This window comes from Pisolithus orientalis, assembly GCF_024613125.1.
Source record: "Pisolithus orientalis strain OTSU chromosome Unknown F5J12scaffold_14, whole genome shotgun sequence".
Lineage (NCBI taxonomy): Eukaryota > Fungi > Basidiomycota > Agaricomycetes > Boletales > Pisolithaceae > Pisolithus > Pisolithus orientalis.
This window is the reverse complement of record NW_026260795.1, coordinates 448,176-461,408: the sequence shown is the minus strand read 5'-3', so window position 1 is coordinate 461,408 and position 13,233 is coordinate 448,176. Positions and strand designations below refer to the sequence as shown.

Here is a 13,233-nt window from a genome sequence, read left to right as displayed (position 1 = left end):
TGTGGCAGTGATGGTGGGCTTTGGTACGGAAGCAGGTCAAGGTGCGTGTCCTTGGGTATCACACTAACGATAGTGCCAGCCAAACTTCGAGTCAATTTCAACCCTTATTACAAACCTTTCCTACGATAACACATCCGAAAGTATGTTTGGCACGACTCACTCTCGCGTAATTGGTGAGTTCACTTTTGGTTCACTTTGTCTCAGTAGCTCCCAAGCTGCTGATGTCGTATAAGGCACCACTATCTTCAGGTATGCCCCGAGACTTACACCATCCATAAGCTCTATTAGAATGTCTCACTTCGGCACTGGCTCCTATGCCGTCAGTTTTCATGTTTATAAAAGCGGCGTATTCCTACAGCATACCTTGCAAGAGCGATGTCCTCCCCTCTTGTTGTAACCGCGTGCATAATTGGGACTGGTTTGTGGTTTGCGATGGGAATTACTCGGAATAAACCCAGCCTACCCTATCCTCCGGGTCCCAGACAGCTGCCCATTTTCGGAAATGCTTTTGACGTTAATCCCAAGGATCCCCATATCACGTATACAGAGTGGGGGAAAACATATGGTCCGTAATCCATACTACGATATCCTGAACCCACTAATGTTACTTGTGACAGGGGAAATCGTTTATTCCCGTATATTCGGACAAGATATTGTCATCGTGAATTCTGAGAAATTGGCACGAAATCTGGCTGAGAAGCGGTCAACCATCTACTCGGACCGCCCTCATTCGCCCCTTTTTCGACTGTAAGCTACCAGGAGACATGATTGACCTCCATCTAGTCATTAATTTCCAAGGCAGTTTCGGTGTAGATCACACGACGGGTGTTCTGGAGTACGGCAGGGAATGGAAGACACATCGAAAGCTTCTTCACCTTAGCCTTCGACACGATTTTGTTGACAGGTATCAAGAGTTACATCTCCGTGCTGCTCACCAACTGGTGGAAAACATACGACAGGACAGTAAAAGTTTTTATGATTACCTCGATCTGTGAGTATTGTGTGCTACTCGGTTATGCAGACAACCCGACCATTTTTTAGGTACACCGCGACCATTGCTCTCGAGTTCACTTACGGGCGTAGATTGGATGGGAAAACCGACCCCATCATTTCAATGGCAGCCAGCTTGGCAGAAAGTATGACGAAGGGGGTGACTGCCGAAAGAGTTGGGTTGCTGGCAGCTTTACCAATCCGTTAGTTTGATTCGATTTTGCTATGGAGATAATTCTGACAGAGTTATCACGCAGTCAAATACATTCCATCCTGGTTTCCAGGTGCTGCATTCCAGGATGAAGCGCGAAGGTGCAGAAATATGATGGCATCTTTCGCTGATGTCCCATTCGCCAAGGCTAAGGAACAAGCAGTAAGCTATGTGTAATCTCGGACAGCACACATACTAACTTATGACAGGAAGCTGGTGTACTGCAGCCTAGCTTCGTTTCCGATATTCTGCAGCAAGGGGAGGCAGATGAGTCTGCTGCAAAGGAGACAGCCGCAGGTATTTATACAGGTATGTTGCTTTTATCTACCGATAGAATCAATAGATTGACTGCCGATGGCCTTACGTTAGCTGCTGGAGAAACTGTAGGTGTGCATGATTGTCCCCACTTGATGGATGACAAGCTGGCCTCTTAGACCTCTTCTACTTTGAAGATTCTTCTGCTGGCTATGATACTGAACCCTGAGATCCAGAACAATGTTCACGCTGAGCTAGACGCAGTAGTTGGAAAAGGTGTCTTACCCACCTTTGAAGATAGAAAGCGCTTGCCGTATTTGCAGGCCGTGTTGTTTGAGGCCATGAGATGGCACCCCATTGCCCCTCTAGGTTGTTGATGTTCCGTCTGTGAAGTTGCACGGTAATTCTGACTAAGGAAGTAGGTTTTCCTCGCGCTACGACCACCAGTGACGTTGTGGAAGGATATTACATCCCGAAAGGTACGTTTATACTGTATTGCATGATATGTGCGCGTGAAGCCCACTTCAACACCGCAGGCACTATTGTAATATTCAATACTTGGTAAATTCATTCGTCATGGCGCTTGACTGAATGCTAAACAGCAGGCGTTAGGGCCATGACAATGAACCAGTACAATGATCCGGAGCGTTTCGATCCAACTCGACACCTCACTGCGGACGGAAAGCTGAAACCGGACGCCAACCAAGACAACTTAAAGTACTTCGGTTTTGGAAGGAGGTAGGTGACGTAGGGACCTTTTCCCACGTGCTAAAGGGTCTCGTAGGATTTGTCCTGGGCGGTTCTTTGCGGGTGATTCAATGTGGGCAGCTGCGGCAGTGATTCTATCTACCTTTCGTTTCGAGAAAGCTAAAGATTCGTTTGGAAACGAGATCGAAATCAACCCTTTCTTTCACCGTGGTGCGCTTAGGTCGGTACAACTGTCTTGTCAATTGGCCGAATTGACTTGAACACCATGATCATAGCTATCCTGCCCCGTACCAGTGTTCCATCATTAGCAGGATTGATACTGAACGTGAAGGGTAGTAGCTTCTTTCTTGCATGCCTACAGACGCAACTGGACATTGTATCATGTAAATCAACAGTTTCTGTTACATACTAGTACAATTACCCCTCTCAGACAGTTGGTCAACCCCTTAGGTTCTCATTCTTGATGCCAGATTGTATATCAAAGGCCCTCTGGACACCCCTGGATACTACGATGACCAAACAAGTGACCGTTTTAAGTCGCCCGCACACGATACACACTGCCTCCCACAGATCACACAATGGCGGAGGTAACGCATCACAGTCTAGAAGTGTTTTGAGGCTGAACCCCTACTTTTCTTCTACTGAAGCGCTGGCATTCATACCAATGAGGGAAGCCGTAATCGACAACTTGCCTCGCATAAGACGCGTCTGGTTACTACCAGACTACTAAGTACTAGTGCTCACTAACAGTGGGAGCTGTCAGATTTTGTGTTGGTGTCTTTCGACCAAGCACCATGTAGCTAGCTTGAATTCTCGGTCGTTTGTTTAGTCGCTGCACCAAATTACAGGGTGCTCAGATAGTTTTCGGTATACAGTGAATGTAAGTCTGAGACGCGACCAATGGTTCGAGAGGGGCAATATATCATAGTACTGCATAGCATGTAGCACGAGGACATTTCCGCAAATTTACTTTATACAACATCCGGTCACATCTGCAGACAGGCAAAGAAAGAGTTACTTCCCTTCACATTCAATATTAATCCTACTAATGATGGAACACGGATAGGGGGGGGGGTAGCTGTGATCATGATGTTCGGGTCAATTCGTCCGAGTTGACAAGAAAGTTATACGGACTTAAGCACACCATGGAGAAAGATGGGGTCGATTTCGATCTCGTTTCCAAACGAATCTTTAGCCTTCTCGAAACGAAAGGCAGATAGCATCACTGCTGCAGCTGCCCATAATGAATCACACGCAAGTAAGCGTCCAGGACAACTCCTACGAGACTCTTTAGCACCGTCGAGAAAGGTCCCTACGTCACCTACCTCCTCCCAAAACCAAAATACTTTGTGTTATCTTGGTTGGCGTTCGGTTTCAGCTTTCCGTCCGAAGTGAGGTGTCGAGTTGGATCGAAACGCTCTGGATCTTCGTACTCGTTTTTCGACATCGCCCTAATGTCCGTGGCTCAGCGTTCAGTCAAGTTCCATAGCGAATGAATTTACCAAACATTGAATATCACTATAGTCCCTGCGGTGTTGAGGTGGGCTTCACGTGCACAGATCGTGCAATACGGTATAAACGTACCTTTCGGAATGTAATATCCCTCGACGACGCCACTGGTGGTCGTAGCATGAGGAAAACCTGCTTGTTTGGTTAGAATTACTGTGCAGCTTCGCGGATGGAATGCCAACGACCTAGAGGGATGACAGGGTTCCATCTCATGGCCTCAAACAACACAGCCTGCAAATACGGCAAGCGCTTTCTGTCTTCAAAGGTGGGTAAGACACCTTTTCCAACTACTGCGTCTAGCTCCGCATGAGCTTTGTTCTGGATCTCAGGATTCAGTATCATGGCCAGTACAAGAACTTTCAAGGTGGAAGTGGTCTAAGAGGCCAGCTTGTCATCCATCGCACGGAGACAATCGTGCATAATTACAGTTTCTCCAGCAGCTAATACAAGGCCATCGACGATCAACCTATCGAGTCTATTGGAAAGTGAAAGTAACGTACCTATATAAATACCTGTGGCTGTCTCCTTTGCAACCGACTCATCTGCATCTCCTTGCTGTAGGATATCGGATACGAAGCTAGGCTGCAGTACACCAGCTTCCTGTCATAAGTTAGTGTGCGCGCTGTCCGAGGTTGTATAATGGCTTACTGCTTGTTCCTTAGCCTTGGCAAAAGGGGCGTTAGCAAAAGATGCCATCATGTTTCTGCACCTTCGTGCTTCATCCTGGAACGCAGCACCTGGAAACCAGGATGGAATGTATTTGACTGCGTGATAACTCTCAGAATTATCTCCGTGGCAAAAAATGAACCAGACCAACGAATTGGTAAAGCTGCCAGCAACCCAACTCTTTCAGCAGTCACTCCCGTCGTCATACCTTCCGCCAAGCTGGCCGCCATTGAAATGATGGGGTCGTTTTTCCCATCCATTCTACGCCCGTAAGTGAACTCGAGAGCCATGGTCGCGGTGTACCTGAGAAATGGTCGGGTTGTCTGCGCAAACAAGCAGCTTGCATCACTCACAAATCGAGATGATTATACAAACTCTTACTGTCCCGTTGTATGTTTTCCACCAGTTGATGAGCACTGCGGAGATGTAACTCATGGTACCTGTCAACAATATCGTGGCGAAGGCCAAGGTGGAGAAGCTTTCGCTGTGACTTCCATTCCTTGCCATACTCCAAGATACCAGTGATGTGATCTGCACCGAAGCTGCGAGGGAAATTAGTCACTAGATAGAGGTTAGGCGGGTTGCTCGGAAGCTTACAGTCGAAAAAGAGGCGAATGAGGACGGTCCGAGTAGATGGTTGACCGCCCTTCAGCCAGAGTTCGTGCCATTTTCCCAGAATTCACGATGATGATATCTTGTCCAAATATATGACAATAAACAATTTCCCCTGTCCCAGGTAAACTTAGTGGATTCGGGATATCGCAGTATGGATTACAGACCATAAGTTTTTCCCCACTCCGTATACGTGATGTGGGGCTCCTTGAGATTAACGTCAAACGCATTTCCGACGATGGGCAGCTGTCTGGGACCCGGAGGATAGGGCAGGTTAGATTTCTTTCGGGTAATTCGAATTGCAAGCCACAAGCCGGCGCCAATTATGCACGCAGTGCTTATAAAAAGAGGGGAGCTCATCATCCTTGCCGGGTGGCCAGGGTAGGCTGCAGGAACATGCCGCTCTTATAGGCATACAAACTGACGGCATGGAAGGAAGTGCCACAAGCGGAGCTGAGGGTAGTGAGACGCACTAGCAGAGTTTGTGGATGGCATAGGTCTCAGGGCAGACTTGAAAATAGCGGTACTTGGTGCGATATCAGCAACTTGATGGCTGCCGAGGCAAAGTGATTATATCAGTTACGCGAGAGTGAGTTGTACTAAAAGTGCTGTCATAGGAAAGGCTCGCAGTAAGGCCAGACATTCAACCAATGAATTGGACACGCTGACTCGAATCCTGATAACAGCTCTCACCTAGGTAATTTTTGGAAGTAAAGTCTGAAACCGTTCCAGTCGCCTGGCAGTCAGCAAGTGTCGAAACCCTTTTACCATCGCTGTGTAGCCCAACCTCCTGATCCTGCCAATGGCGCACTGATGCTCTTTGTACTGAACCAAGTTAGGCTCTCCCAGTTAGTCAGACCTGGCGTTGGAACTTCCCCAACAAAGGCTCGGGTCTATTCATCTACCGAGACTGACATACGCGCTGGAAAAGGCAGCTATTGGCAGTCCCTATCGTTCCAGCCTACACGGTTCTCTAACTCTTGAATTGGTACGCTGGATAGCGCCCGACATATTGCAACGAGCAGCAACTGTACGCCGTTGGTAGGAACAGGAGGGTGGGCCATACAGTGGGCGGCTGTGGCAGTGGAAAGGGAAATGGTTAGTGACGGCTTGCCTAATAGCTGCGCGGCGCAAATCGAACTCCGGTTTCAAACTAATACTTCCGAAACTTACACTAGCACTGTTTTCGGGATGCGGGTCAGGGTGCCTGATCCATTGACTGATTGTCTCAGGGGCTCTCGAGCAGCACGATATGCAGTCATGATTTGCACGCTGGAACTTGCGTCAGTTGCAGGTGTGTATCACACCGGTAATTCCGAAAGCATGTCTGGTACTACACTATTCTCACCAGGCTCGCATAATTTATGAGTTCACTTACTGTGGGTTGTCCCAAGTTGTCAACACCGCACAAGGCTCCGTAGGCGCTCCTTCTCCAAGTCTACCCTGAAACCTGCACCATTCATCAACTTTACCAGAGTGTCTCACCGCCCCAAGTTTGTAAGTTGAATTATAGATCAAGCCTACTCAACCCTCTGGATCCCAGACAGCTGCTCATTGTCGAAAATGCTGGCGTCAGTCTCACGGAGGCCCATGTCACGCCTGGAATTACTATTGAGGGACACAGTACACAATGGTGCGATCAAATTTTGCCTATGGAAAATCTGCTAGCTCACTGAGGTGCACTCCTATCACGTACTAGTCGTGCCGTTAATTCACGCCCAAGCTGGGTGCGGGGTCCTGCATCAAGAATGAAGCCTGCCGCTGACGAGTTGACTAGCTGTTTCAGAGGAGTAATATGCCGTTGGACCAAGCAGTAAGGAGGTAAGCATGTACCCCGGGGGATTTGCAGTCGATCAGGAGGCGAACGTGAGCGGTTTGAGTACATAAATGGTTGTCCACTTTTCAGCCAGAATTTGTGTCATTTTCTTAGAATTCACGAAACAATTTCCCCCGTTACAGGTAAGCTTTATCGGCATGAGACATCGTAGTATCGATTACGAATCATAAGTTCTCCCCCACTCCGGAACAGCGTTTCACTCCATACATTATATATGTCCATTACACCATCGATTACTCACATTCTGCTGGTGATGGAACATTCAAAAGGTACCGGATGACTGTTAACACCAGTTTCAGTTGGTCCTCCTGCAAGCGTCGTGAGAGGCTATAACTCACCTGATCTGTCCGTCGGTAAATGATGGCTCCACTTGAATAGTTTTCCCAGACTCATCCTTGGCCTTCTCAAACCTGAAAGCGGAAAGCATCGTCGCCGCTGCAGGCCCAGAGCGCGTTTTCCGCAAAGAAGCGTCCGGGACAGATCCTGTGAGAATCATTTCATTCCAATTAAGTGCTCCGTTGAATTGGAGACACCAGAGTCAGCACATACCTCCTGCCAAACCCAAAGAAAAGAGAATTGTTCTGCTTCGCTTGGGGCGTCAGCTGGCCCCCCGGAGTAAGGTGTCTGCTCGGGTCGAAATGTTCCGGATCCGAACAGTCACGAGACATGGCCCTACGATACATGCAGAGATTCCATGTAAACAGGGTCGGCGGAGGATATGATCAGCCTACCATGCGTTGAAAATAACGATACATCCTGTCATAACCACGGGTAAGTCATTGTCTCTAGAAATGGACCGCAGACGAACCTTTTGGGATATAGTACCCCTCGTAGATGTCACTTGTAGTAGTTGCATGAGGAACACCTGGTCGTTCAGTCAGATACGGTAAGAAATAGGATCGCGCCAACGACCTAGTGGAAAGACGGGATTCCACCTCATAACCTCATAAAGTACAGCCTGCAAGTACGGTAATCGCGGCCGATCTTCGAAAGTCGGGAAGACGCCCTTCCCAATGACGTCATCGAGCTCTGCGTGAACGTTGGCTTGTATCTCGGGATGGAGGATCATTACTAGGACAACCGTCTCCAGAATGGAGGCAGTCTACGACTATTGTCAGTTGAAAATATCTAGTGTGGCTGCAAACTCACACTTTCCGCTGCAGCTAATGGACAGTCAAACCCCGACGTTGAACGGCATACTGCTGACTGAAACGTGAGCCTACCTAGATAGACACCTGCAGCAGCTTCTCTCGCTGCCGACTCCCCCGCGCCTTCGTAAGCGAGGAAGTCAGATACCAAGCAATGTTGCAAAGTACCGGATACCTTGGAAGTTGAACATGCATGAAGAGGAGTTTGCAGTGGCAACTCACTAATTGTGTTTTCGCTTCGCGAAATGGGAGCTCCGCCATGGTTGCAATCATCTTTCTGCAACGTGGTGCTTCCGCTTTGAAACCAAGTCCAGGGAGCCACGATGGAAAATGCTCCACTGTGTGCGATTTAGAGCCTGGTTCACACAGAAGGAATGTGCTTAAACTGACATATAGGAAACGCCAATAACAGACCACCACTTTGTGGCGTAGTTCCCCGGCTCAGCATATCGAATATCGTGCTGACAAAATGGATGGTGGCGTCATCCTTGCCTTCTACTTTCCGTCCGTATGTCAGTTCCAATGCAAGTGGCCCAGAGAATCTGCAAGATATGTCACGGCACAGAAAACCCCTAATAATGATAAAATCGCAGCTACAATTTGAAATGCTCTGAAAACTTGGAAGGATCGGATTGTATATTGTGACGGAGCTGCCGAGCGTTGCTAAGGTATACGTCGTGAAATTTTTGAACTACGTCAGCTTTGAGGCTAGAATGAAATAGCTTCCTATGAGTCCTCCAGTCATTGCCATATGGCATAACAGGAGTCATCCGATCAATGCCGAACCTGTGAAGGCAAATAGCATGCATAATTTTGAGTTCACAGTATAAGAGTTAAAGTCTTACAATGAATATATTGGTGAATGCGGCCGGTCAGAGTAAATAGTAGACCGTTTATCAGCCAGAAGACGCGCAGTCTCTTCCGAGTTCACGACAACGAAGCCTTGGCCAAACACGTTAAAGTACACAACATCCCCTAAGTCACAACGAAAAGTGAAAAAGTGCTCGTCACACGAGAGTGAATACGACAAACCGTATATATTTCCCCACTTAGCATACGTGAATTGTGGGGTTTTCAGATCAATACCAAGAGAGTTTCCAATGATTGGAAGCCCTTTAGGTCCTGGGGGGAAGGGGAGGGGAGGGCCCCTCTTGCGAGCTACGAACCAAAGAAAAATGAGCGTGGCACAGGCACATGTCACGCTGAGGACGAGGTAATCGGGCATGGCTACAGACAACAAGCGTCGGTCAGTTTCAGTGCATTCTTATATGCAGCACAGTGAACATAAGTGGTAACCAACCCCGAGATACCGGACCAGTATAGTCTAGTCCCTAGGTCAGCTCAGACATACTACGTCTGAGACATGTCCGGTAATATATGGCAGACCTGCGATGGTGTGACTGAGAAACGCCGCAACTGTCTCAGAGTTCTCGTTAGAGGTAAGTGGCGCCAATCACGTATGGAACGATCTGTACTTCGCGACTTGAAGTTTGTTTTTCTCAACTGGCCAGTGTCCAGTGGTGCGGGCTAGTAGAATTGTATGCGGCATCGAATGACAGCGTTCAATCGTTGGCACAGGAACTACGACACACTGGAAAGCTGTTCGCTGAAGATGTATGGGTGAATTCGGCGTGAGACTGTCAAGGAACGAATCGATAATCCTGAGCCAAACCAGCTTACATAACATATCTACTTGGGGAGGGCCTCGCAGGTCAAATCATCATTTCGTCCCTTCCAAATTCCATCGGCTGTGTGACTCGGCTGAAGTCAATAATGTGTGGTTATAACCCGTCCACAGACGTGATGACCACCGTCAACGCTGTTTGGACTACTCGACACTCTTTTTCTTAGACCACCGCAACCACGCCACTGACAAGACCTAATGCCTACATCATTGACTGGAGGACGTTCGTTTTTTTTTCCTAAAAAATTCCTATGGGGGAGCCAAACGATTCCACGCCATGTGTGGCAAAGCTTGTCGTTGAACTAGGCGCAACGTTGAGCCTTTCAGGAACCAACCCCTTGTGCACACTGGCGACGAGGACGCACATGAATTCGATCGCATCGCATCACAGTCCATGGAAGAGCACCCGAGGTACAGTTCGCGAGCTTATGGGTGCGGTGGCGCAACATGGAATATTGTCATTGGTAATGAGTGAAAATGCTGCCATTCTGTCCGATGTGGTGCAAGGCTGAGGAGTCCACGGGACCTGACGAGCCGCCGGAGCAAACAGGACAGGGGGTGGGGATGGAGGTTTAGGGTTTATAGCTTGTACTACCTTGTGCAGCACTGAGTTTCTACACATGTTGGTGTCAAGGGTTATATATGAACTAACAGCCTTCATCACAGCGCCATCCAAGTGAAAGGGCAGTACTTCTGCCCCCATCGGAAACTGAGGCTCTGTCATAAGCCGCCTCCACCGCGTCGGCTGGTAAATACGATGGAAAATACCAGGAAGTGACTCGATACCGAAGAATGTTGGTCCCGTGGAACGTAATGGGGTCTATGTTTCTTTGCCACGATCATCCAGAACTCTAGAACAGGAAAGTTTCTATGGTCCACGAACTAGCTGCCTTGGTTTTCAACCCCTCTTCAATGTTCGTCATCCGAAAGAACATGGAGGCAAGTCCTTCTCACTGGAAGGGGAGTCACCAAGAACACTAACGGTTTTCAAACTCGTTATCAACTGGGAGCACATTATGGTACAACTGGTATCTATGTGCGCGTTACTACAACGGGTTCCCCATTAACCTATAATTCGATGACTCCAAAGTGATATGGTTCTTGCATGATATGGTTACACGATAGGGTCTTATTCACGACCAGCGTCGGCGGACTGATGGATGAGAAAAAGTCCACGGATACAATGCGACGTTTGGTGATCAATCATCCAGCCTGTCCGTAATGGAGCACTCGAAAGGTAGTGGGTGACTGTACGATCGATTACAATCAACTGTAAATCCGAATCGGGCCACCATAGGAATCGCACTAACCTGGCTTGCCCGTGGGTGAATTCTAACTTGATATCAATATAATTCCCCCTGGCATCCTTCGCCTTTTCGAACTTCAGCGAAGAAAGCATGGTAGCAGCAGCAGCCCAGAGCGCATACTCCGCAAAGGTGCGTCCGGGACAAACTCTGGCAAAGTCGCAAGATCTCAGCATCAAGTTAATGAGGGATACGTATGTAGTATGGCCTGACCTTCTTCCAAAACCGAAGTGTATGCCATAGTGTTGTCTAGCCTGAGGGATGACTTGGCCATCGAATGTAAGGTGCCGGGTCGGGTCGAAGCGTTCTGGATCGGGACAATTGCGAGTCATGGCCCTGGTTAACATGAGTGTACGATCTTCGATAACTTGCGAGGCAACCGACGCACCAGACATTAAAGATCACGATGCACCCTACACCGCAGGCGTATCGTGTAAGTCGTTAAAAGTTGGCTTCAGGCATTACATACCTTTCGGAATATAATATCCCTCGTAGATGTCATTCGTAGTGGTAGCGTGCGGGACGCCTTGAGAGTACTGTCAGTTGGCCTAAGGAAGGGGCACGAGGAAGATACCTAGCGGGAAGACCGGTTGCCATCTCAGAAGCTCGAACAACACGGCTTGCAAGTAGGGAAGTCGCGGCCTGTCTGCGAAAGTCGGCAGGTTCCCCTTCCCAAGGACTGCATCAAGCTCGGCGTGCACCTTCTGTTGCACATCCGGGTAGAGTATCATGGCCAAGACAAGAGTTTCCAGAATTGCAGCAGCCTAGAACCTGTTAGCGAAGGCGATGAATGAACGTTGTCCACTCACGCTTTCCGCGGCAGCTGGTTGGCGCAACCACTGAGTCAGCGCATAGCCTTTTGCAGTAGAGAAAGACAAACCCAAGTAAACGCCAGCGGCCGCGTCCTTCGCAGACGCTTCTTCCACCTCTCCGTGTGTAAGGAAATCATGTACCAGGCACTGAGGAAGGACACCCGATTCCTTCGCAAGATCAATGGATGTCGATCACCTCATTGGAACGGACCTACCATCTGCTGTTTCGCCGTATTATAGGGAAGTTCCGCCAGTGTGTGGACCATTTTCCTGGAAGGTCCGGCATAAGTGCATGAAGCCAAGGCCTGGAAACCACGCTGGAAGGTACCGAACTACACATTAACATTTCAACATTAGTTGTGTTTTAACCTAAGCTAGTATGGGACGCACGCAGCGGGAAAGCCATCAAGAGGCCACTCTTCTCTGGCGTGGTTTCTTCGCTGAGAATAACACCCAGTGAGGTGGCCAGGGATATGATAGGATCGTTCTTTCCTTCAATTCTTCGTCCGTATGTCAATTCGAGGGAGATAGCACCAGTGTACCTGTGGAACCTTTATTAGAAATACTGAAAAGTTGTGACGTACTTACAGGTGAAAGTGCTCGCGAAACTTGGTTCCATTTTGTTTCAAATTACCTAGGAGTCTCCGAGCACTACTGAGATACATGTCTTGATATTGGTCCACCGCCTCGGGCTTCAGGCTGAGATGCAACAACTTCCTGTGCGCCTTCCATTCACTGCAGTACGTCAAAAGGAATGTCATACGATCTACGCCGAAACTACGTATTATACCGTGTCATCGAGTGAATGGGAAAGCACGTCACCAGACTCACAGCTTATACAACGGTGACTGTGGCCTATCCGAGTAAATTGTGGAACGCTGGTCTGCTAAATGTCTTGCTATCTTTTCGGAGCTTATGATGACAAAGTCCTGGTTTAAGAGACGAGAGTAAATGACTTCCCCTGTAAATCCTTTAGCAATCCACGACGGAAAAGTCGAACGGAACAGGGGAACACGTGCCATACTGGGCTGCCCATCGAGTGTAGGTGATATGAGGCTCCTTCAGGTCGACCTCGAGGACATTTCCAATGAAAGGGAGTCCCTTTGGGCCAGGAGGGTAAGGAAGACCACCGGCCTTGCTGCGAATAGCAAGCCATAGACTGAGCGCAACTCCGCACAGTACGGCGATGGAAAGAGATGGAGGCACCGATGTCAATGTCTGTAACGAAGAATGCTCCATTGAGTGGGTTCGTTCAAGGCAATATCATAGGGCTGCAGTCTTTATACCGTTCGCTCATATTCAGATAGCTGGATCGGGAAAATCGCAAGGCTGTAATCAGAGAGCATCAACTCGATGACGCAAACACAACCAAGTGTCCAAGACATCGGGTTCTCAAAAGAATTGACATGTGCCTTCCGAGTTTCACTCTACCCTGGATTAACGAACGGCGCAAGGTTGTGACCCTGAAACCAGGTTAATATCATTCCATAGTATTGA

The 13,233-nt window shown here is 48.5% G+C and overlaps 4 protein-coding genes across 4 annotated transcripts; 1 reads left to right on the top strand and 3 right to left on the bottom strand.

The window, feature by feature from the left end:
• The first annotated feature begins 163 nt into the window (after positions 1 to 163).
• Positions 164 to 2,649, top strand: F5J12DRAFT_100475 (cytochrome P450). The gene is made up of 14 exons (XM_051737958.1): positions 164 to 173; positions 234 to 565; positions 618 to 747; positions 803 to 991; positions 1,042 to 1,193; positions 1,248 to 1,363; positions 1,411 to 1,510; positions 1,571 to 1,584; positions 1,636 to 1,825; positions 1,879 to 1,935; positions 1,993 to 2,017; positions 2,069 to 2,194; positions 2,241 to 2,384; positions 2,440 to 2,649. Exons 2-14 carry the CDS (start codon positions 376 to 378, stop codon positions 2,498 to 2,500), a joined length of 1,494 nt encoding a protein of 497 aa, XP_051599959.1. The 5' UTR covers positions 164 to 173; positions 234 to 375; the 3' UTR covers positions 2,501 to 2,649.
• Positions 2,650 to 3,178: 529 nt separating this feature from the next.
• Positions 3,179 to 5,311, bottom strand: F5J12DRAFT_720927 (cytochrome P450; the record flags this gene model as incomplete). The annotated part of the gene is made up of 10 exons (XM_051741270.1): positions 3,179 to 3,242; positions 3,299 to 3,442; positions 3,490 to 3,628; positions 3,722 to 3,808; positions 3,859 to 4,048; positions 4,322 to 4,437; positions 4,491 to 4,642; positions 4,693 to 4,881; positions 4,937 to 5,066; positions 5,119 to 5,311. The coding sequence occupies 10 exons, from the start codon at positions 5,309 to 5,311 to the stop codon at positions 3,179 to 3,181; spliced, it is 1,404 nt and encodes a 467-aa protein (XP_051599958.1).
• A 1,250-nt stretch (positions 5,312 to 6,561) lies between these two features.
• Positions 6,562 to 9,572, bottom strand: F5J12DRAFT_831650 (cytochrome P450). The gene is made up of 15 exons (XM_051745751.1): positions 9,237 to 9,572; positions 8,969 to 9,163; positions 8,782 to 8,911; positions 8,534 to 8,722; positions 8,327 to 8,478; positions 8,159 to 8,274; positions 7,938 to 8,111; positions 7,701 to 7,890; positions 7,597 to 7,653; positions 7,520 to 7,544; positions 7,338 to 7,460; positions 7,267 to 7,271; positions 7,127 to 7,223; positions 6,651 to 7,068; positions 6,562 to 6,584 (listed from the first exon to the last, which is right to left on the bottom strand). Exons 2-14 carry the CDS (start codon positions 9,159 to 9,161, stop codon positions 7,026 to 7,028), a joined length of 1,494 nt encoding a protein of 497 aa, XP_051599957.1. The 5' UTR covers positions 9,162 to 9,163; positions 9,237 to 9,572; the 3' UTR covers positions 6,562 to 6,584; positions 6,651 to 7,025.
• Positions 9,573 to 10,819: 1,247 nt separating this feature from the next.
• F5J12DRAFT_892769 (cytochrome P450) lies at positions 10,820 to 12,975 on the bottom strand (the record flags this gene model as incomplete). Its single annotated transcript, XM_051747599.1, has 13 exons — positions 10,820 to 10,868; positions 10,931 to 11,074; positions 11,138 to 11,260; positions 11,313 to 11,337; positions 11,394 to 11,450; positions 11,499 to 11,688; positions 11,734 to 11,904; positions 11,952 to 12,006; positions 12,053 to 12,068; positions 12,127 to 12,278; positions 12,325 to 12,513; positions 12,568 to 12,665; positions 12,721 to 12,975. The coding sequence occupies 13 exons, from the start codon at positions 12,973 to 12,975 to the stop codon at positions 10,820 to 10,822; spliced, it is 1,524 nt and encodes a 507-aa protein (XP_051599956.1).
• Between the last annotated feature and the right edge of the window lie 258 nt (positions 12,976 to 13,233).

What these genes read in the sequence shown, in the direction of transcription:
- F5J12DRAFT_100475 (XM_051737958.1), top strand. Translation starts at nt 376, where the DNA reads ATGTCCTCCCCTCTTGTTGTAACCGCGTGCATAATTGGGACTGGTTTG. An exon ending in GCACCCCATTGCCCCTCTAG is followed by an intron (nt 1,826 to 1,878) that starts GTTGTTGATGTT and finishes CTAAGGAAGTAG; the next exon opens with GTTTTCCTCGCGCTACGACC. An exon ending in TACTTCGGTTTTGGAAGGAG is followed by an intron (nt 2,195 to 2,240) that starts GTAGGTGACGTA and finishes AGGGTCTCGTAG; the next exon opens with GATTTGTCCTGGGCGGTTCT.
- F5J12DRAFT_831650 (XM_051745751.1), bottom strand. Translation starts at nt 9,161, where the DNA reads ATGCCCGATTACCTCGTCCTCAGCGTGACATGTGCCTGTGCCACGCTC. An exon ending in TAAGTGGGGAAATATATACG is followed by an intron (nt 8,912 to 8,968) that starts GTTTGTCGTATT and finishes GTTGTGACTTAG; the next exon opens with GGGATGTTGTGTACTTTAAC. An exon ending in CATTAGCTGCAGCGGAAAGT is followed by an intron (nt 7,891 to 7,937) that starts GTGAGTTTGCAG and finishes CAATAGTCGTAG; the next exon opens with ACTGCCTCCATTCTGGAGAC.